The 25508-nt window shown below is 29.9% G+C and overlaps 1 protein-coding gene across 2 annotated transcripts in view; it reads left to right on the top strand.

Moving 5' to 3' along the window:
- The window catches only part of LOC126742764 (C3 and PZP-like alpha-2-macroglobulin domain-containing protein 8), a 334454-nt gene that overhangs the window by 159562 nt on the left and 149384 nt on the right, over positions 1-25508 (top strand). For both annotated transcript variants that reach the window (XM_050449553.1, XM_050449554.1), the window contains exon 3: positions 25162-25352. In XM_050449553.1, the coding sequence (XP_050305510.1) occupies positions 25162-25352 (191 nt within the window). The remainder of the gene's footprint in view (positions 1-25161; positions 25353-25508) is intronic.

Genomic DNA, 25508 nt, shown 5'->3' with positions numbered 1-25508 from the left:
TTCATAATAACGAACATTTTGTTACTACTTGTTAAGCGTTATTTTTATTTAATATACTAACAATCTTAATATTTGATATCAAAGGAGCTATTTCAAACTCCTGAAATATTCACATAACTAAAGAATATATGACGTTAGATATAAGATAACAATATGCATTTTTGTTATGCACCACAAATTAGAATTTTCTTAGTATATTTAGGAAGTTTACCTTAAATTTATTATATTTAAACAATAAAATCCCTGGATGAATCCCTTTTTTACAAAAAAAAAAATAGGAAAATTTTTAGGTTGCCTATACACGACGATTTTCCTATGCTATTATTTTCTCATGAACACAGATATTACCAATTATATGCTTAGAATTTTCAGGGAATAAAATAATTAATAAGAATAAAAAACAACACTTTTTTTAAAGTTGTTTACCAAATTGTCTTCTTTAATTTTGAAATTTTAACCTGTCTAATTGTGAACCTAACCTATTTAGGAGAGTCAAACTATTAACTAGAGCATTGCGAAATTTAGAAGGTTTCAGGTCAAAGAGTCTAATTTGTTTAAATTTTTACCTGGCTAATTATTTTCTTAAGCAAGTACTTTATTGTCATTTATTTCACCATTTCATTTTGGATAAATTTTTAAAACAGCCGACTTTTACCTAATCCTTATGGAATTTTCTCAAGTATAGTAACACTACTAAAAACCTTTGTAAAAATTGGCATATTGTTTTTGTATTGCAATGTTCTAAAGATGACATTTTTGACATTTTTTAATATTTCAATGAATCTAAAAATGCTTTTCATAAAATTGTTGGGTCATAAATTGCTCAAGCACCAGTTCTTTAACCAGGAAGTGGTAAACATATATTTTGTCCCTTTATCGGGTTGGAAATCATTAAGTATTTTTAATTTATTTCGGCAATGATTTTAAACATTTACCATAAAAAAGTATTTTTCTTATTTAATAAAAATAGAATATATACTACCAATTTTATTCGTTTGATAATCCATGTCACAGTAGTTATTTCAAAATTTTATTTTTTAGGTGTGCAAACGTAATTTTTTTGATAGTATTTTTATTAGTTTATTAATATAGCCAGTAAGCCAATATTTTTTTCTTTATCATCTTGTAGTTGTAAAGGGTGTTTTTTTAGAGGTAATAAATTTAAATTGAAACTAAACTCAAAATACTGCGGCTTAACATAGAACCGAAAAAAATAATCAAGTCGCACTAGGTAGCCAGTTTCCAGGTCGATTTCTTGAAATTATTCATTGCTCGAATAGGCATGTGGATTGTGGCACCGTCCACCACGAAACCACATTTATGCAATGACTTCCAATTGAGGCACAAAAAAGTTGGTAATCATGTTTCTGTATCGCTCACCGTTTTCTGTGTTGTTTTGTTGTTATGTTAATGTTCTGACCATCAACTATTCTGAAGACATAAGGACCAATGATTTTACCAGCCCATAAACTACACCAAACGGTGAGTTTTTTGGATGAAAAGGTGTTTTGAAAATAGCTCGTGAATTCTTATCGCCCCAAATTTGGCAATTCTGCTTATTTACATAACCATTTAGCCAAAAGTGTTCATCACGGAATAAAATTTTCATATAAAATCATGGATTAACAGCAATCTTTTATTCCACCCATTCACCTAATGTACGGCGCAAAAGGTGACCCTGGGGTTTTTACTCCTGGATAAGTTGAATTTTATATGCTCGCAACCTAAGGTCTTTGCCCAAAATTTTCCATAACGTAGATGAACACAAGTTCACTTGTTGAAGACGACGACGAATTGACACATTTGGATCATTATCAACACTACGCTGCATAGCAGCTATCGCTTTTTGCCCACTGTACGTCGTCTGTATTATTAATTAGAGCAAACGTATTGCGAAAACGATCAATAGTTTCTCAAATTAGTCGCGCTAAAGGACGATTATGAGCACAGTTTTGATGCTATAATATATCTATCTAAGTAATAATTTCAGCGGTTTGTCAACCTTTTTATTTACCTTAAGATGATGAAAGAGGTGTGTCCAATAGGAAAAGGGTTGCGCATTCAAGTGCCTTATAAATAATCTGTAATCTACTTCTTTAAACTCGGATAGCAACGGATATAGAGGAAAAAAAAGTGCATTTTATAAGAATTTTTTTTATTTTATTTATTATAAAAAATACAATAACAACATTTTTACTGTAGGGTTAAGAAATAAAATAAGTATAGATTAAGAAACGAGCGCGAATTTTAAAGTAAAGTAAAAAATAATATAGGTCCACTTTACAGAATGAGGTCGAAGTCAATTTTTGTTTTTCTTTGATAAGAGCAATATTAAATCTTTACATTTACAGATTCTTCTTTAAAAATGCTCTGCAACTATCTATAACATGTTTATGTTTAGTAAAGATAAATAAGATTTTATTAAATTTCAAGAGATATTTGAACCTCTTACAAATTACCTCTTACATTAAGTACTTATGGAATTTCCAGTAGCTACACTGCAGATTGTATTTTCAACAAGACACGTCAAGACATATCACAGAATTTTTAAATAACATATTTCCCAATCAGTGGATAGCCAATCTGGGACCAGTAACGTGATCGTATACCATCTACGAGATTCTAGGTTTTTTTAAAAAATATGCTACATTTGAATGCCTAAAATTCTCTAATGCTAAAATGTTATTTATTGATTTGCAATAAGATCAATAATAATTTTAAGTAATAATTAATAGAAATATCTCGTAGAAAGCTTTTCTACCATAAAATCTTAATTTTGTTATTTTTAATTATTTATCTTAAGCGAACATAAATATATTATATATAGTTGAAGAGTATTTCTAAAAAGATATTTTAAAATGTAAAAATTCAATATGGCGCTTATAAGCCAACTAAAAGTTCATTCAACACTTTATTCAACATAAGTGGGCCTATATTATTTTTTTACTTTATTTATAAATTCTTTGTACTTCCTAACTTATTTTGTACCTCCAGCATGAAAATTTCCTTATTGTATCTTTTATAATAAATAAAAGAGAAAGGTTTTTAAGAAACGCGTTTTTTTCCCTGCATATCCGTTGCTATTCTGAGTTCAAGCAAGTAGATGATTATTAATAGGCACTTGATTGCGCACTTTTTCTTCATTTAGTTCAACATCTTTAATAATTTCTATTATCCCTATGTAAATCATTTTAGACTAGACAGCCTATATATACTAATGGTTTATATACGGTACAATATACGGCCATTAAATAAATATTTTTTCCTTACTATTTTGGTTCGATATGTAAAATTATTATTTCGACAGTAATTTTAAAGATTTTTCTGGGAAAATTTATAAAGCTTCATTTACTTCTTACTTAAAACTTGTTGTAACAATATTTATCTAATGTTGATAAAATAAAATATTTTTAAGTGTAAGTATAATAAAAAAATTTCTTCGAATACTGTTCTTGATTGGTTTGCATTTAAACTAAACCAATTCATTTATTGGTTCGTCGACTCAGAACCAAAAAAAAAAAGATTTCTAGGAATATTACATTAGCAATAATAACATATTTATCTAGTGATTTTAAATGTTATCAAATAGTGACTTTAAATATATAGTGCTTTTATTTCCAAACAAACCCCCCTTAATTATTTCTTAACAAAAAAAAAACACGTGAATCTATTTATACAGAGGGACCTTTAATTTTATATTTGACAAAGTTCTGCCAATCACCTCCTCACCTTCAGCTAACCTCACTTTGACCTATCAAATGGGAACCCCCTCGTGTGACACATCGTTGTGAGCAACACTAAAATGTCTATTCAAAATTGCCAAATAAAAAATTGGTTGACGTACCAGCGAATAGTGACCAAAAAATGTCTGGACAAATGTTATGGATATTTTATCGACCTCAAACTTGTATATTTCAAATAGCGACCCAAAGTGTGATACATCATTTTAAAGGGCATATAATCTCTTATCTAATTAAATAGAAAAAAAAATCAGTTGGTGTATAAGTGAATAGTTAGCAAACATTTACGGTAGTTTTAATAAATATATTTTATCCACTTAAACTTTCGTAGGTCAAATGGTTGCCCCATAGCATCACACATTACTTTAAATGGCAAACAATTTCCCATCTTTCTTAGCCAAAAAAATTGATAAAGAATTTCTGTGAACAAATTATTTTTTTTATTTTTAAAATATCTTTTTACACCCTTACTGTTTATAAATCTATAAAATTACATTTTTGATACACCGTTGGGTGGTAGATTGTATGCACTTTAAAATTATATCTTATCACACTGTAGGATAGCCATTTGATATACCAAAGTATGACGTCGATAAACTAGTTATTATATCCAGATATTTTAGCTCACTATTCGCTAGTACATTAACCGATTTAATTTTTTTTTGCACTGTTAAGACATTTTAATGCTCTAGGATGGTGGTTCCCATTTGGCATCTCAAAGTGATTGATAGAATTTTGTCAAATATAAAATTAAATATGAATGTTGAAACTTGAAAAATTATTTTAAATTTTTAAAAACAATATTTTTACTTTAAATTACGTTTATTCAAAAATTAAACGGATAGACTAACGTGCTTAAACTTACTATATTATTACATTAATACTACTGTTTTACTACTGTACGTTTTATTGGAAAGAATATTATTTATATTAAATTTGGTTGCTTAGTATTACTTACCATGACATACCGTGAATTTACAGTGACATATCTCACGGTAAATTCAATATTAGAAAAACAGCTGCTCAAGTTCCGACATTTTATCGTCGTTCCTATAATAATAACTAACTTGCATATTTATAGATATTTTATCGATTATAATGTCCGTGTATAAAAAATATAAAGTTTTTGAGGTAATGCATATCCTCTAAATATGCGACGATTTTTATTCATATACATAGGTAGTGTGGATAATAATATTAGGTGTTTTATGTAAAATCTTAACTAGTAGTACTAGTAGTAGTAGTAAGGGTAGGAAAGCTAGAGCTCGGCAAGTAGGCCTAAGCAGTTTCTTTTCGCCAATTATAATAATCGCTCATTACCCTTAACACCTTGGTGTCCTGAGACCTACCTCAGTCTCACTTCCTTGTGTGCTGCAAGCCTTTCCAATGCGTCTCTGCATTCCTGCATTAGCGCTGAGCTGGCCCTGGGTATCTGAATAGCCTTGAGGGCAGCTTGACTATCGGAGTAGATGCAAATCGCCCCGTCACCTTCCAATGCCTCTCGTTTGTTCGCTACTTCGAGTATAGCAAACACCTTCGCTTGAAAAACTGTAATGTGTTTCCCTAGCGGGAAGGATTCCCCTGTGTTCATTTTCATCCTGTACACTCCGGCTCCGGCTGAGTTGGTGCTTTTCATCCATGATCCATCCGTGTACCAGGCCTGGAAACCACTTGGATCTTTAATTTGGTTCGCCGACTATTTTTCCCTTGTCGGGATTTCGACTTAAAACCCCTTCTTTAACCTTAGTTTGCCACTTTCTGTAGTGCATCTGGATGTCAGAATTGGTATGTTCTTACACATATTGAGAGCAATCGTCATATGGCCTTGTCCTAAGTGAACATTGCGTCACCCTCCGCTATCTCTCATCCTCTTATACACCGCCATGACCTCCCTCTCAATCCAGACTGGGAAGTTCGGTAGCCCAAGAAGAATTTTTAGTAGTGCCGCAGGTGTTGTTCTCATAGCTCCAGTAATTCCCAAGCAGACCAGTCTTTGCAGTCTGCTCAGCTTTTGGGCGTTGGTGACCTTCAGTACGGCTGGCCACCATACCACGGATCCGTACGAGATCCTCGGTCATATGACTGCGGTATAAAGCCACAGAACATGGGGTTTAAGACCCCATCTTGTACCTATTGTTTGCCGTTTTTGCCATATTAGGGCCGTTGCCTTATTTGCTGCCTGCTCTACGTGAGTTTTAAACGTGAGCTTGCTGTCTAAAATGACTCCCAAGTATTTGACTTGCTGCCTTAAACTTAGGCGAGTCTGATACATAATGGGAGGTTTAAAGCCTGTCAAATTCCGCCTCTTAGTAAAGAGAATGAGCTCGGTCTTTTCGGGGTTGACCGAGAGACCTGTCTCCCGACACCACTGTTCCACTATCCTGCTCGCGACTTGCATTCGCTCACAGACTGTGTTCACGAATTTACCCATGACCATCACTAGCCTGTCGTCCCCGTATGCCTGTGCATAAAATCCTTCAAGTTCTAGCTGCCTGAGGAGACTATTTATCACCAGGCATCAAAGGCGTGGCGAAAGGCAACTGCCTTGCGGGCAGCCGGCTTTCACCCTGGCCTCGACACGACAGTCTCCCAGTGTAGCACTGATCTTCCGGTCTTCCAGCGCCATTTTGACCCACCTGACAAGATGATCCGGAGTGCTCCTGGTCAGGAGGGCTTGGCAGATAGTGTCTGTTTTTGCCATATCAAATACTCCTTCCACGTCAAAGAAAAGAGCAAGTGCTATTTCCTTGTTCTCTATTGCTTTTTCAGCTTTGCTCACTACAGAGTGAAGTGCCGTTTTCGTTGACTTCCCTTTCATGTAGGCATGCTGATTGCTATGTAGTGGCGATTCTATTAGACTCCTCTGTTAAATACCCGTCTACAAGCCTTTCTATAGTCTTTAGTAAAAATGAAGTCAGGATTTTTGCCCTAAAATACTTTGGTTGACGGTAATTTTTCTTGTCCGGTTTTGGGATAAAGACCACATTTGCCGCCCTCCATGTTAGTGGAACATATCCCATTGCTATGCTGGCCTCAAAAACTCTCTTTAAGTAAGGCAGTGTGATTTCGAGGCCTACTTGCAACATCATGGGTATGATTCCGTCAGGTCCTCTAGCCTTATATGGACTAAACTTACCCACTGCCTACTATGTTTTTGGCGAGGTTCCAGTCCTGCTCCGGATCTGGTTCCTCGCCCCAAAGTGCAGCGTTTCCTTCTCCAGGAAAGTGAGTTTTAAGGAGAAGCTCGATGGTCTCTCCTTTGTTTAACGTCCATAGTTCACCTTTCTTCAGGCATCCTATCTCGGTTTTCCTGTCAGAGCCCAGTAGCTTCAGAAGACGGGCTGTGCCTGAGAGAGATTCCATCTCTCCACAGAACTTGCGCCAGCAGTCTCTTTTGCATCGTCGGACTTCGTTTTTGAATTTCCTTCAAGCTGTTAAGTATGAATCCCAGTTCTCTTGAGTTCCCCCCTTGAGAGCACGGTGGTGCAACCTTCTTACGTCTTTTTTGAGACGGTCCAAAATGTCTTTCCACCAGGGCAATCTCTTGTTGCCAACTCTCCTGAGAGGACATGTGGTTTCGTAAGAACTGATGAGTATACTGTTAAGCCATACTACTTTTGTATCTAGTTCCTCTTTGGAGGATATGGCTCCACCTAGAATACTTATGGACTAAACAAGACCAAAAAAAAGATCTTAACTAAAAATCTAATAAATAATTTAAATTTAAATTTTCGCTTTTCCTAATTTATATTCTTGGTAAAAAAACTTGTTTCATTATTTTCCTAATATTTACACATCTTACCTTGCAAAACAAAACTAACCTTTTTTTAATTCAGCTAATAATATATGTTCACTACTACTAACTTCAGCAGTGTACTCACAATAATATAACTATATGATTTTTCATTATTTTTTTCTTTATAAAAAAAAAAACTTTTATTAAAAATAAACTTCATATAACTTTTTACATTGGGAAAATATTATTAAAGTCTTTTTTAAAAATCCACGAGGTATACTCCAAATACGTAAATCATAATATTATGAATAGTTAATGCACCACGGTGAAGCTGAAAAGTTTTAAATTAGAATATAAATTTAAAACACCGGTATGAAAGAACTGTCAGGGAGAACGGGACTTCGTAGATCATAAAACCACACTTCGCCATGTTTTCTGACTTTTGTCAAAAACTTTTAACCGGGAAATATTGCGTTATTGCAGAAAGGATTGCTTTTGTTCATTGAAATTATTCTAAATTAGTTTTTTCTATACCCTATCAGTCATGATATATGGGAAGTAAGGTAACTTTTAGTTAATAAAATTAAATTAACATTGACGATCTATAAAATATTTGTCATCTGAAATTAAATTATGCATTGCTTCTTAATAAACTCATTTTAAATCAATATCGTTAGATACTGTTAAGCGTTTATGGCATCTGTCGCAGTAATTTACCTATAGATCTCTCGACTAATATATAATTTAAGAGGGCAAGTTGCCAGTATCCAAAAAATAGGTATATTTAAAAGTCAAATATTGGTTCAAAAATTAAATATAAATAAGTTTACAATGAATGAAAAGTTTAAAATAAATTTCGAAGAAAAAAAAACGGTAATTAAATATTTATTAGGTTTGCAATCAGTGATCTATTTATGGTAAAAAAAAATATTTTTTTTCTAATTTATATCGATATAATACATATATAATGGTTGAATAAATATTTAAAATGTTATTTTAATAAAAGCTTTTATTTCATTTAAATTACAAGTTGAGTTTTTTACATTTAGGTCTGTGCTCTCGAACATTATTAGAGATCCCCGAAGGAAACTCAACCATTTTTAATAGGTTAAGAAGTAAAGTTTGTAAACACCTTAAAACAATATTTATGGTATCAATTTTTTTTAGGTGAGGCAAGCTTAGTTAATATAGGTTAATATTAACTGTGTAAATATGCGAGCAAGGTTGATGAAATAAAAAATATAATCGCCTTATAAGCTTTACTAACAAAATAATAAAAACATCAAAAAGTCTTTATAATATATCAAAGATAAATAAGTCAAAGAATAACTTTAAGCATGTTTTGAATATTATTAGCGAGGCTACAAAAGAAAAAAACAATAATCAGCTTACTTTAGAAACTTTGTTTCTAACTTATGTAAACGAACTTAATAAGCAAATAAATTCCCTGAAACCATTTAAACCCTGGAAAAGAGAGTAATACTACAATTAAATTTAATATTATTTTTTAATAATTTAAATAATACTAAAATAGATATTAAATATATAAATAATATAAATAATAGATTTAAAATACGTTTTTAGAATTTAAACATATACATTATAATATAATTTTTATACTTTACTGCAAAATAAAAATATAAATTTAGCAGTGTTTATGAATTTAACAGAAGTTTTTAACACAGTTTTCTATAAAATTCTTTATTGAAAGTGGCGAAATTTACACAAGAGAGGTACCACTCATGTTGCTTAGTACAAGGTATCTTTTATATTTAGATCACTGCATTAAAATAAATGCCAATTTTAATTGATCTGAATAGTTTATATAAAGAATATCGGAAAAAATATTAGAGGAATGAGATATATCGTGCTTATAATACTATCATTTTGTTTTCTGGTAGTACAACGAACGGTTGTCTTAGTAATTGTCTAGTACTCTTGTGTTTATGACTTTTAATGCTTTATCTGTAAATTAATTATTATAAACTAACTTAGCCTTTTCTATACAGTTGCTCAGTAATGATACAAGTTAAAATTACAAGTTACCTGGGAGTATATTTAGATCAAAATTCTAAATGAGATATCATATAGCTTCTTTAAACAGTAAAATAATTATTTAAAAAAAAATTTATGACATTTTGAGATATACTTAATATCAAATATAAAAATTAAAAAATACTAAGTATCATTTACTTTTTATTGGTACAAGTACAATTTTACCCGACATATTATATTATCAGTAGAGTGCATTATGTATGTATGATATTCTTTTGAGCATCTGTATAGAGACTTTAATGTTGTAAATATAAAAAATCTATACATACATTCTGCAAAAAATATAATAAACAAAACAGAATATTTAGAGAATATTTAAATTATCGACTCAGTTCTTCAAAGTATTAAATCTTTTAATCAAAACAACTTGCCTATGGCTTATAATATTTTATGAAAATGCATTATTCAATTAACTTAACCGTCCCGCCAATTTCACCACATTGCTGCTTTTAGAATTGAAATCATATCAATTCTTTATTTCTGCGAAATAAAAAATGTCATTTAGATTTAATAAAAAGATTCAAAAGATCTACTGCTGTTTTTGTTTCTTCTTTACTTACGTTATGATTTTAGTTGCCTGGAAAAAGCTTAAAAACTTAAATTGAAACTTTTCACTGCGGAAATTATAAGTAATAATATTAATTTAGGATTGCTTTGGAATAAAAATTTGCAATCCCTTGACTATTACAACTTTTTTTTTTATAAGATCCCTGTAATAAAACATAAAAAACTTACTCTGTCTAGTTTTTTTAAGTAATACCCTAAAATTAAAATTATTAAAGTAATCGTTGCTTTAAAGTTTTTGAACCTTCATATGTATTATTTTTTAGAAAAATTTACGTGATTTATTAATTTTAATATACATATAAGGCGTGCCAAATTCGCGAATCGTACTATTACGCATTTGGTCACAGGGCTGCCATTATAAAAAAATAAAATTAAAAAAATAAATATTTGTTTAGAACTTTGGTATTAAAGACTATAGAAGTATTTAAAAGTGTACATCACTGAAAATATAAAAGATACTCTCCGCCAAGAAAATATCATTGTTATTACTCAACGCTAAAGAAGTGAAATTCCCCATTCATGAATTCTTTTTCTGACCGTTTTTCACCTATTATAACCCTTTGATTTGTCTTCTTTTTGATATTGTTTTCTAAGATAATTATCAATCAATCAATTTAAGGGATTATTGAGGATCTTAATTCTCTGCTTATTTTAACTTGATTTGGGGTTCGGATTCATAAGTCATTTTAAAATTTTCTAGTTCTCGATTTTTCTTTCCCATTTACCATAAAGCATAAAACATAATTGAATCGTAGTATATTTAATAAAAGTGATTAAAAATGAGACTTGCACATTCGCATAGTAACTACTCGTATGGTAACTAATAGGTTTTGGATTCAGACTGCTAGGAGTAGTCAAGACTGTCTTCCAAATTCTGTTAGTGTATAATATAAAATATATTATGCACAATAAAATTATTATAACACATAAAACACATATAGTTCCTAAAAAGTAACAAATGGGAATGGATAGGATATTTAAGGATAAATTAATAAGGATGAGTAAGATCGGCTATATATATTTAAGATTAAATCATAGTCTAAACATATCAAATGTCATCTGGGTGTCAATCACCTGGGCACTGAATATTACATATTGCTTAAAGGGAGTTTGGTTTTTCGCTTAAAGCTTTTCTTCAAAACAGAAATAATTTCAGCTTTTCTTCATAATTTTAAGTTTATTGACGAAATGCGCAAAAAATGTAAAAAAGTTCTCTTATATAATTCTTTGTTGTGCGATGGAATAATAAATAGGTATAAGCCTTCTTACATTGAGATTGTGTATATATGTACGGTTCGATATGTATGTCGAAGATTTAAACTTAAGAATTTTGTTATAAAAGCGGTAATGTAGAACTCCTTTTGTGCATATTTAATCAATTAGTTTCTTTCAACTTATGAGATATATGTTGTTTTCTTTTTATGCCACATATTATGACAAGACAAGTTTAAAGGTGATAATACTAAGCTCTCGCATAGCATTTTCTTAATATTTCAGCTTAAAAAATGTCACCAAGAAAATTATTCTTAGCGCAGAATATCCATGTTTTAACTTAGGACTAGCACATCATTCTTGATACTTAAGCTTGTAATTAATAATAATTTTGAAAATCTCTGCAGAGTTTTCAAAACCTATCATGTAAATATTTAATTTTTAATTTGAAATATCTAAAATATTTGATCTGTGGTTATAATTGCAAAACAAAAGGAGTAATGATTTCGACACGTGATGAATACGATTTTAACATGATTTCGATTTTGACACAATCAGGGTTTAGGTTGATATTTTATCAGCATTTGATTTCAATAAACTAACATTACTGGTAATGCTTGATTATAGCAAGGCCTTTGATACTCTCAACCATGATCTTTTAATAAATATTTTGTTTAGGGTTTAGGGGAGGGGGCATGCGCGTTGATTGATAATTATCTTAGAGATAGGTATCAAGCTGTTTCTTATATTGGCGTAGATTCTGGTTTTTTAGAGATTTCTTCTGGCGTGCCTCAGGGCTCCATCCTTGGGCCAATCCTTTTTTCAATTTATGTATCAAACATGGCAAAAATATTCATATCATCTAAGCAGCACTATTATGCTGATGATACTCAAATATATCTCTCATTTGAATCAGGTGAAAGTTCCCAAGCAGTGGCTGCCATTAATTATGACCTTGTCAGCATTTACCAGGTTTATAAAAATCATTGCTAACAATTAAATTCTATGAAATCAGCATTTATGCTGTTTGGGGGCAAGGGTAGCCGTAAGAGTTTTTTACAGTATTATAGGAACCTAATTCATATCAATAACGAGCCTATAAAACACGTCGAGCACTGTAAGAGCTTGAGTTTAATTCTGGATAGTTACCTGCGATTCACGCAGCACTTAAATTCATGTATTCAAAAAGGATTTTTAAACCTTAAAAATATGTATACACATCGTTACGTTTTAAATAGAAAAACAAAAATTCTACTATGTGATTCGCTGGTCCTATCACAGCTTAATCATTGCGATGCAGTGTATGTATGGTCCATGCTTGAGAACTGCTGAAGAGAGTAGAATTCAAAAACTCCAAAATGCGTGCCTTAGATTAATATATGGCATAAGAAAGCGCAACCCCATAAAACACAAACTTAAGGAAACCAGGTGGTCGACTATGCACAACAGAAGGATTTTTCACGCATCCTCAATGTTTTTTAAAATAATTAATTTATGATCTCCACCTTACTTATATAATAAAATTAAATTTCGCACAGATGTTCACAATATTAATATCCGGTATAAAGGAAGGCTAACACCTCCGCTTCACTCAACTGAAACTTATAAAAGATCATTTTCTTATCGAATTATAAATAGCTGCCAAACTAACACCGAAAACATTTTTAGCTTACATTCTTAAAAAAAATACATTTTTAAGAAATTACTGCAGGAACAATAAAGCATAATTTAGTGGTTGTTTCGTTTTTTGTTTTTTCTTTTTTTATTTTTGTACTTTCTTTTCTCTATTCCGATTATGATAACAAAAACAATTAATGCAACAGACTATATATTATGATATACATACATATAACAGACTGTATCTTTTGCTTTGTGATGTGTTTTGTTTGTGGGTTGAATTTGTTTCTTTTTCCTTGTGTAGGAATATATGCTGTCACATTTTCTTTTTTTGCTGGTTGATGTACTCTTTATAATTTATAGCGCTTATATTATTCCTATTTTGAAACTTAGTATAGTATAGATAATTAGGTTAGATGGAAGAACAGGCATTTAGATATCTGAATCTTTGTGCGCTGAATCTCGCCTTTAAACTATTAATCTTGTATTATTAGTAACCTTTATTATTATTATTATTATTTGTTTGGATTAATTTTTAAAAGGTTTTCAATTTCCTGGTATAGCTTGTAAAGGTTCTTATTGATAATTATTCTTAATGATTAAATTGTTTTTAAAGAAATGAAATTGATAATATGGTTATTATCATACAAGAAACTACCAACCAGATTGAAAAATTATTATAAAACGGACACAAAATATAAGTATCCAAAAAAAAATTAAATTTATTTAGGTTTTTTTACTTATGTCTTTATTCTAATATGACGCATAATAGTATGGCTTTTATTTAAAATATTTTGTAATATTGTTGAAGATTCTAATTTTTAAATTTCATTTAATTGATTTTTGCACTGGGATTAATATTTTATTGAAAGTCGCATATTTGACTTTAGAGGGTCACTTAATGAAGTTAGAGATATCAAGATATAAATATAAAAAGATTGTTTAGGTATTACAATTGAAGTCATAAAGATATTAAAAATAAATGCAAGTATTTGATACGAATAAAGATAAATATTTTAAATTTAATTTAATTTTATTTACCTTAATAAGGGTAGTAGATTTAACTACCGAAACGTAAATATTTTTATTCAATAAATAGCTTTTTGTTTTTTTTTTAAATTTCAATATTCAAAATAAAGTTAGGTAGTTAGGTAAGATATTGAAAAGAAGAAATGAGCTCAGAAATCGATACATAACAGCTCAGCTCATGGGTATATAAAGAATCTAATAAATCTCAATTAAATTACTATATCAAAGATTTATCGGACTTAGAATAAATTAAATATAACGAAAGGTATCGTTAAAGATTTAAGTTCATATTTCTTCTAAGCTTCGTGAAAAAGTCTATTTTCTTCTTCTTTTCAATAATTCAGCGTCTAAGATATTTTCTAAATTGATTTTTCACTATAACAGTGACTTAATACCCAACTAAAAGAGTAACTCAAGTAAATCAAGGTATTAAAATTTTATTGATTTAATAAACCTTAAATAATTTACATAAGTGGTAAATTTTACGATTACGCAAATAGGCCCTTCTATCGAAATAAACATTATTACATGCATTTACTTCAAGGCTGTTTTATAATATTTATTTTATCTATATCTCTTTAGTATTACTTCTCCCCTTTTATATAATTTTTTAAACACGCGTATTATTTATTCATTATATTTGCAAAATAACCATTTTATAAGAATAAATAATAAAAAATTGCCATAAGTAATAATTTTAAATTTAAACCTATTAAAAATATGTTTCGACATAAATTATTTACTATAAATAGTATTCGTGTTAACTACCTATTAAAGATATTAGGTATTTAATTACACACCATTAATGCCAAGAACTTATCAAATTAAAAATCTTTGTTAACTCGAGCCTAATAATACATTGTTAAGTTTAAGCAAGTGCTGTTGGGACGGTTACACAAAGTTTAGCTAAATTTATACTTGCATGCACTTCAAAGGAAGGAAGTCCCCTAATATAAGGGTCTTTGATTAGTGGTTTACACCATAGCGCATTTCCTATCTAAGGGATAATCTTTATTGCAATTCCGTAAGGTACAAAGATACCCCTGTATGAGCAACAAAATAGGAAAATATTCATTATTATATTTATACATTATTTTTCGAGGATTATAATAGAAATCTGCGCTTATCAATAAGATATATTAGAAATTTATTTTAAAGAATAGAATCCTAAAAGATATAAAATTACATACTTCCTTTAAGATAAATTATAGTAAAAGCTGACTATGATTTTAAAACGTTTCAATGTTAAGCCATGCCAAACATTATTACTGTATAGAATCATCCTTTTATGGCTACAACTAACCAGAATCGCTACGGCGATTATCAGATATGCAAAATTTAATGCAAATATTAGCATATTATCTGGTACAAGAGAAGTCCGGTAGTAATTAGATTATTAATTGAATAATAAACAGCAGATTCCACTTTGAGTTAGAGAAGACCGGCGCAATTTAGTCCGGAAATTTCACTCCTAATGGAGTCGGGGATTTGAGTGGTAATTATAATTTCGGGGCGCAGCCCCAGTTCAGTTATGATATAAACCTGGTTTTAGAATAACACGAAGCTCGGCTTTAGCACACTAAATGGTGGCTTCCATTGGGCCACACCAATTACCGGATGCCCCTGTTGTGCTTTAATATTTCTAACGCTAAAATTGAATAATTAAGTTTTAATGTTTATTATTTTTATTTAGCTATTAATTGTTTTAAATTAATTTTAAATATGCTCTAATATATAATTTTAAATCATAGTCATTTAAGTTATGCAAAATACATTTAATAATACACTGTTAAAAGCCATGAAAATATTTAAATTATAATTTTTGATAGGAATATATTATTTCTTTTGGTACAAAAATTTTGCATGTAAAAAGACAAATCAATAATATGATTTTCTTGATTTTGTATTGGAGTCAGATGATATATTTGTAAGGCAAATCGTGTGTCACCTTAATTGCAAATTAAAAAAAAATTACAGTAATAATTTGTATTTTTAGCTGCTATGTTTTTTGTTATTTAAATTGGTATCTTTGAAAAATATAGATGAGTTTTTATTTATTTAGAAAATATTATATATATTTTATTAGGGTTTGTATCTTGATGAATTATTTTTTTAAATTGGGTTTCAATCTTAAAGCCATCTTCAGTGCTAATTAATTATTGCACGGAAACATTTTGCTTACCTAAAGACAAATCTACAAACTTAAAAACAAAGTAAAAACATAAGGCATATCATTGCATGACCTTATCTCAAATATAAAAATATTAAAGAAAATAATCCGAAATAAAAATAAGTGTTATTTTAAGTTATAGCCAAGCTACATTTCACATTAAACAATTCTAGAATTAAAAATGGATGAGTAGGGTTGATTTGGGCCGATTTTTCAATAATAAGTCAATTTTACTTTACACAGACACTTTTTACCTTATACGGAACACCCAACTTTTTTACGCCATCGTCAATTACAAATAATTAAAGAATACCTTTTAATACCTTAATATGCGTGCCCAAGCAACAGGTTATATATTATTATCGTTAAATACTTATTTATTCAACGATTTTTAGTAAATTTTTGGTTTTGATATATCAACCGTATATGGTTAAGGTATATTTATTAAACTGTTGAATATTAAAAAAGTCGACATGGAAATCTACAAGAAAGTAGGAAACAGATTAACGTGTATGAAACACTCCTGCCAATATAAAAAAACATATCTATATAGGTAGTAAATTTATTTAAAAAAAAACCTTTTTAAGTTCTAACAACCTGCAGATCCGAAAGTAAGATGTTAGAATATACATTCATATAAAAAAATCTTAATTTTTGTTGATCACTTACCCTATAAAGCTTGTCGGTAGAGTTCCTGGACACTATCTATGATATGCATATTGTATGTTAACATATATTTTTCTAAATTTTTTTTACTAGATATTTATGGAAAATAGAGGGAAAAAAAGAAAAAATGTTAAGCACCATTTCTTTCTATCTATTTTAAAGTCTGAAAGTCTGAACATGAATTAAATAATAATTAATAATTCGAAACGTTGGCAAGAAACAAATGTACGTTTTCTTATAATATATCACAATTTGAGCTCAAATAGATACTTTAATTATAAATTCCTAATCAACAAACAAAAAAAAAAAAAACAAAAAAACAAAAAAAAAAATAAACAAAAAAACAAAACGTTGAATATTAAGTTATAGAAAACCAGTGTAAAGCCTTTATTTAATCGTTAAATAATTAAGGCTTTACACTGGTTTTCTATAACTTAATATTCAACGTTTTGTTGATGGTAAGTATATTTGTTAAGAACGCACTTTGTAAACGTTTTTAATAAGTGTACAATATATCATACTTAAACGTTAAACTTTTATGAAATAATAATTGTATATTATTAAAATGACAATCCTATAACTAATGAATAAAGACTTTCTTGTTAAACGTAAATAGTATAAACGTAATATTAAATTCGTCAACTGATATACGTTACGGACATTTTATCTGATATTTATGGTTAAAGTTTATAGTCAAAAATGTACACCTGGTGTAAACTAAAAGTAAACGTTTCTTTAACTATTATGTGTTGCTTGGGACGTATCTGTCTTGTGGGAGCGAGCTCAAAATTTAACTATAAATTAAAATGATATAACTTTTTCCTTAAGGGTGAGTCTAGTAAGAAAAGGCCATTTTGGGTCTATTGTAATTCTTCTTATATATAAATGATAAGCCAATATGTCTTGAAGATGACAGGTTGTTGCTGATCAAATTTCTATTGTATCGGTTGATCCGTCTATTAGAGACAACTTCTGTTCACGTGTAGTCTATGTCAGTCACACTGATATCACTTAAGCTATTTACTCCTTGAAAACCCATTAAAATTTTATTTATTTTGCGGGTCTACTTCTAAACGCTAATTCTGCAATTTGCATATTTAAAACAAAATTAACTTCCGTTTTCAAATAATGTACGGCAGTGGTCCCTACTACCGCTTGTTAGCCGTTTTCATTTATTCAGCATTATTATCAGAGATTAAAATGTCACATGTGATCAATAGGGCTTTTGTTATTTTTGCCGCCGCCATTTTATTTATTGCCGTCGTGTTTCCTTTGTTTTCCCATAAATCCATATGAGTTGCATGCCACGGCCGTCCACGTCCGTGGTGATATAAAAGGGTACCGCTTCAGTTTTAACATTGAATTCTGCGGCCGCAATAATGTCGAAAAACCGTTGACTATGACGTGATATTGTTTTTGAGCCCATGGATTGTTTATAACTCACGTGAAATTGTTGAAATTTAATATTGTTTGATAGAGTTTATAATAAAATATGATGATGCAAGTATAGAGTAAAACGTTTTTGTAGAGATTCTGGTTTATGAATTGCTTCTTGTTTTTGTTGTCTTTTTTCTCTTTAGTAATATAATACTTCATAAACATAATTGTTTTCATTATTAAAAAGTATAAAACAAAGGTGTATTCAAGATATTATATTAGTTGAGCATATACTATAATATGTTCATATGTTATACTATAAACATATTAAAATAATACAATACAGAATAAAAATCCTCAATATTATCAGTTTGTCTTTTTGACTTAATCGACTTAAAGAATGTAAGAGATAGTTTATTTTGAAAGGTTTCTCCCGAGGTACTTTAGAGCTGCTGGAAAGTTTCCTTTTAAAAACCTTCTGAGAGATTTACTCTTATTGACATAAGAGAGCTCTCCTTCACTTGAATGTTAGATACTAGCGTCCAATTTATTTTGGAGAACAACCACATTTAGTTTCTTTAGAAATTGCTTACCGATTACACTCTCATAAATATGAATATTATCAGGTTAGGATTCAAAATTGGAGTGAAAATCTTGTGTAGTTCTTTTAAGTGGGATCGAAGATATGATGATCCAGTGCTTCCTCCCTAATTGTAGATAGGATATACTGCAAGCCAACTGTAAATTGGTTTTTTTTGGCTCTTGCTAGCCTACTTCGCCAGATTAATTATTTGGAAAGTTTGGAGTAAGAGTTGAAGATCGTTTAGTAATATTAGGGTATACATACCAGGTTCTGTTGATTTGTTTTGTAGATAGGAGATACACAGCGTGATTCCGAAAGATGTTCCAGTTAGTACTACTAATTTACGTATAGGGACACGAGTACCAAGTCATGGAATATCAGTCAAGACATATAATTAGTATTTTTAGGAGCTAATGGGAACAAGAACTTACTGAACTTAAGTCCTTTTCGATAATTTAATTGAAATTTACGATGCGAATCTCTTATTTATATAATGATACAATAGAGCAAGAACAGATTATCTCGATATTACTTTTATAATATGTTAAATAGGCTAAATGGCACAGTTTTATATAAAAAAAAACAATGATTTTACATCTTTTTTAAACTCACAAACTAGTAATTACCTTTCTACTAATTAAGTTCTTTTGCCATATACAAATCGACAATAAACGCGAATCCTTAAATATTATTTCCCATTAGAAAAGGATCACAGCTCTTATCCACTTCATAATAAGCAACAATAGCAAGACTACAGGCTATGGTAAATGGCAACCTAGCAAAATTATGAAGCTGTAGAATCTACAATTATATTATAAAATATATTTCACTTTATTAACTGTATTTTCTATTTAAAACACATATAAATTGCTCCTACGAAAATATTAATAAAAACTTCCTACTCTACATGCCAGCAATAGAAATATTTTACAAGTTCAAACTTTTAGATCGTCATCGTCTAGTCATTTATTCTTCAAGGTAACGCAATACTTGTCTTAATTTTATTATATTTTCCTTAAAATGATAAATTATATCACATCATCCTAACATCTCGACCTTAATATATTCAGTTGACACCTTTTCCTGCCTAGAGATCGAATTACCGCAATATTAAACTCGTCGTAAAATAAGATCAATACAAAACAACGTGAATTTATAACCGCGGGCCAAATTCATGACAGCAAGAAACATTAATTACGCATAAAGGGCCTATCATAACCACAAATCGTATTAAAGCTGTGCGCTTGAAACCAAAGCAAAGGTGCTTTCGCGTGCTCGTATTAGCCTTTGTTGGTGGAAACATATGTTTTATGTGTTATGAGGTGGATGACTATATGGATAATCAAATACTATATTTTATTGTGATTTAAGTTATACCTTATATACTGTATAAGCTATTTTTATTGGATACACCCTAACAGATTATATAGCGACCTTAAACCTCCTCTTACAAATTAATAAATAATTAAAGATCTATTATACGACATAATTTTTAATATTTATTTAAGTTTTCAAGGCATTTTACGATATTTTTTTATTGCCAAAGCTCAGTAACTTTATCGAAATTTTTTGTTGAAAAAAACCTTTAGCATTTGTTTAAGAGTAACGTAAAATTGTAAAGCTGTTTAATTATAAAAATATTACTCTGACACTCATAAAAAAATTGCCTTGTATTAACAAAAATTAGAATATATTTCACCGTTTTAATTTATTTAAGACCAATAACACTAATAAAGACTAGTTTAGTAAACTAATTATAATGATAATTTACACTGGAACAAAACATAAATTTAATTTAAATTCTAGTTGCCTCTGCTAATTCACAGTATAATTAAAAATATTTAAAATTGACAGATCTGAGAACTAGATGTTTCTTTATTAAGAAACTTCCACAAAGTATGCACTTATTTACAAATGTTCATTTCTACATTTGTTTAATTCGATTTGTACTAAAAATTGTAAGCTCATATTTTTAACTTTAAGTTTGTGATATTTAAAATAATAATACTACAAACAATATTTTATCTCATCCTAGAATTAGAAATATTGGTAATCTGGGGTAAATTTTATTAACCTCAAGACATATTTAATTCTTGACTTAAATGTAAATCTATCGATATACGAAATTGTTTGTCACTTACTGATATATGTCTATATAGTGTGGCTCTTAATTGTCCCCCTCCCTTTTATCTCTTGAATGCGTTTATATAAAAATTTAAAGTTTTAGACACATTATTAGCAACCCAAATACTACTTTTTGGTCTCTAGTTCATTTTGCAAAACTTCAAAATATCGACAGAACGTCAGCTTGAAAAATAAAATTAAATAGAGAATCATACGATATATCGTTTGAAAGCTCCCACTGAATGCTTTATGGTTCTACAATATTAAGTCACTACTTCTACCCATAGCAAAATTGCAGCCTTTCAAAATCTTATTTTTCGCATTTTTATTTATTTTTGTTTCCTTCACTACACCTGTTCAGGTGCAATTTGTTTGTAGGTGTGTTGTTGATCGTAGAGTTTGTATTTTTTGTCAATGTCAATATCACATTATTATCATACAAGTTACTGTTATCAGACAAAAACTTATTTGATTTACTAATACCTTTAAAAGCGAATAATACCGAAAGGAGAGAATATTTTTGCTATTTCGTTCAGTGCCATTTTATTTGTACCTTGATCTAATCGAGAACGCCCGATCGACATAACGAAACGTACAATTTTTAATATTCGCTTTCCTGACCGTCCAGTATGTCGAAAATATATTCGCAAGCTAATTCAGAAATTTACCGAGACGGGTAGTGTTACCAGTAGGAAGCATCTCAGGAGTCCGAGCTCTTGAGAAGAAAAACAGGTCGCTATTATAGCAGCTATGGATCTCTTGATCCACTATAGTCTACTTCCACAGTTGCTGACAGGTTGATGTCTCTTCTGCTACTGTGAGAAGGGTCCTTAAAAAAAACATAAATTTCAACCGTATAAAATTCAAATAGTTCATCAATTGACAGAAGATGATCCTGATCGATGTATGGTATTCTGCGAAATAATGATCGAGAAAATAGCATGCGAGCCTGCTTATGTGACGAACACTTGTTTCAGTGATGTATACTTTTTTATGGTAAAGTTCATAAATAACATTTCCGTTATTGGAGTGACGTGAATCCCCACATGTTTCATGAAACACACACACAATACAAAAAAAAAATGTGTGAGCTGGCTTCTTGGGGAATCACATTGTTGGGCCTCTCTTTTAAGGCCAAAATTTGACAGGGGACCTTTACTTAAACATGTTGGAAAATGCAGTAGAATCATTAAGAATATTAAAGACAATCCTCAGGTATTTGAGTTGGAAACAGTTTTTCGACAAGATTGGGCACCGCTTCACTTTAGCAGAAATGTTAAAGAGTTTTTGACTAATACTTACCCTAACGGTGGATTGGTCGTCGAGGGCCTACCGAGTGGCCAGCCAGGTTGCCCGATCTTACACCTTTGGACTTTTTGTTAGGGGCTACTTAAAACAAAAAGTCTACGTCACCCAGTAATATATAATATATGTATAGTAAAAAATACATTGGTAGTATTTATAATTCTTGTTATAATTTAACATTTGGTAAAAAAATAGTAATAAACGTGTGTTGATATGCTAGCAAATAAAATTAAATTAATTTAGTTTTATTAATTTTTTTTTAGTAGCTATTAAAGACTATGAATTTTTTGTTTGTTTTATGTATTTAAATAAAGATAAAAAAATAAAAATATTTTTGCCTAAATCATCGTTAATTTTTTGTAATACACGATTTATTTTGCGAAATCGATTTTACTAATATATGACTTAGAGTTTGTAAAGCTACAAACACTGCGAGTCTTTTATTAGGTATTCTGCAAAACCTTATTGTCACTTCTATCTCACGCATTCATCTTATTTCGAATTTCTCTTTTGTCTTTAATTTTGCAATCATGACAAACGAAATAATAAATACCAATGCTAATAATACGAAATAATTAACACTTAAAAAATATTGCAACTTTAAAAAAAAAAGGATCAAAAATATATCTCGGTTTCATGGAAACTAACGTAATAATTAAAATAAAATCATAATGATAGGCATAGAAATAGACAAGAAAAAATATAGGATTAGCACTCGCTAAGCTTTTCTCAGCATCGTTCGGCTTTTGACATTCTTATACTACCGAATCTACAAACATTACCCTATTTTTAGGGCTAATGGGAATTTTCACAGCCAACAATGTCAATTACGGAAATGTCATTCGATATTATTAATCTTTTACGTTAAATATGCTTTCTTATTGTTTCTGTTTTCATCTGATGTCCACGTTTTAGGAAGGGAAAGGATTTCTTATAGTTTTATTATTGTTTTTTGAAGTAAATTTTCTTACAAAGGGAATCAATTAGACGGCAAATATTATGATGGATCCTTCTAATTGTATCCTATCCTTTTCTCAATGTGTAATTATTTTATCTTTCCTTTTTTTAATTTAAATATATTTACTATTAATTTCATATTTTATTATTTGTATTAAAACGTAGATTTAAGATAGTTTTATTATTAATTTCTTAAATTTTTCCTTAGAAATGAAAGAGAAAAAACAAATGATTGAATTAAATTTAGAGTTTGTTGATTTTCAAATTCGCTACAAAAACGTGCCCTCCCTGCAAGAAAGATAAATATATCTTTTTTTAATGAACTAAAAAGAGACGAATGTTAATAGCAAGAACATACAACCTGTTTCTATAGTTTTATTCCGAAGATTGCCGACGGCAACCCAAACTCTACCCGATCGGAACCAGTTGAGATGGAGAGTAGCTTTTAGACATTTTTTCTATAATAGAAAGACATTTTCTTTCTATCGAGTTAGAGAATTCACTCACTGGCGTTAACAAATTATACCGACAGTGAAAGAGTAGTACTCCTAATTTCAGTAGTAACAATTCTCCAGATGATTAGAAATGGAGATAAGGCACGAATACAAATTAAAGCTGTTTCCTAATTTTATGAAATTTTCAAATTTATCGCAGGAGCAATAAGTAAAATCGAAAAGTAGTATCACGAGCTTGGACATGTAAGACAAATAAAAAAGGCAGCAGAAAATACAATAACCGATGAAATCAAATGGATATTACGCTTGATTATAAGGTATACCCTCGTACTTTTAGTCGAAATGCTGCTTCGATATTTGATGCAAGCCATCTATTATTCGATGACTAAAAGAAAATAAAATAATAATGCATAAAATGATAGCAACTTAAAAGCCTATAAAAAACAATATTGATATGATAATCTTTTTTTGCGAATACTTCATGGCCAAGTCTTTTATCAATGCGATCCAATTAGATTTTATCTTCTGATTAGTGTACGTTTAAACTCCACGGTCATGCTTATAGGTAAAGGCGATGGATTCACCAAGAATATACCTAATACGGTTAACGTATGAGCAGAAATTGTTGCAGATGGTCTTGATTGAACGGTGAAAATTATGTTATATATAAAATTATGCCAATGCGACACATGCTTAAGTTCCTTTGAATATCATAGAGTTGACTTAAATAGAGCTATTACTAAATCAATGTCCGGCAATACCTTAACTGAATATTTTTAAATTGGTAGGTAGGTATCCCGTGATCTGACGCCTATAATTTAATTTTATGGGTATGTGGCAATAGTATTAATAGTTTAGTTTTGTATTAGGCTATACAAAACTGACCTCATAACTTAGCTGACCTAATAAATTAAATAACGTTTGCAATTAGATTAGTCACGCCTGTGATAAAAATTTTTTATTTAAGATTGGGATATTGCCAACAACTTCGTGGCGAGTATTTTGAACCTCTTCTATATTGACATTAACGATTTTTTTAAATAATCAATAAATAAACGGTATTAGTTGTTACTTTTTGAGTGAATTTCAAATCAAATATGTTTTTTCGTATAATGTTAATTTTTGAAATAAATCTAAAACACTTCAAATGTTCGCGTTAGTTTGGGGTAGAAATGGGATTTGACATCAAAATATGATATGCATAAAACATGCTTAGAATTTACAAAATGTTCTGTTAAAAAAAAAGAAAGAAAACGGGTATTGATAACTGCTACATTACTAATCTCGTAAAATTGCTAAAAAAATTACTCGACCCAAAATATCAATCGTATCCAAGCATTTTATAACAATTAGTTCATTTTGTTGATATACAATTTATAAGAAAAGTTGAAATCGGTTCATAAGCTAAAATTTTACAGGAGTATTTCCAATCTGAATGACTCGCGCTGTTTTTAATTGGTATTGCTGCTTCATTTGAAAGGTTTATTAGTGAATTTCTAAACTAATTTAATTCAACTTTTAAACTAACTCCTAAAACCAAAATTTTAATTAACTCTTCTCTATTGCAGGGGCTTCAGTGTTGTTACCTCAGAGCTCGTCGTGCCGGGTAAAACCACTGCCGTTTTCATAACACTGAACAATCCGTCAGTGCCGAAGCAACCTTTAAATGTCACCCTTCGTCTTCTCAGCAACGGCCCGCCACTAAATTCCAATGACAATGGAAATCCGGTTCTGATTGAAACTACCCAGGAGATTATCGGTGAGCCTTTTTTTTAGTAAAGTGGTTGTAATTAAAGGGCTTCTTAGTTATTTTTAAAGATGTAACTTTAAGCCTTTGCGAACCTGTGCCACTTTGTTATAATAAATAAATATACATTTATTTGCTAATATAAAGATATCTAGAATTAAATCAACA

Source organism: Anthonomus grandis, chromosome 12 (assembly GCF_022605725.1).
Source record: "Anthonomus grandis grandis chromosome 12, icAntGran1.3, whole genome shotgun sequence".
In the NCBI taxonomy this organism is placed as follows: Eukaryota; Metazoa; Arthropoda; class Insecta; order Coleoptera; family Curculionidae; genus Anthonomus; species Anthonomus grandis.
Note: the sequence above shows the minus strand (reverse complement) of the source record. Positions and strands in the feature narration are given on the sequence as shown.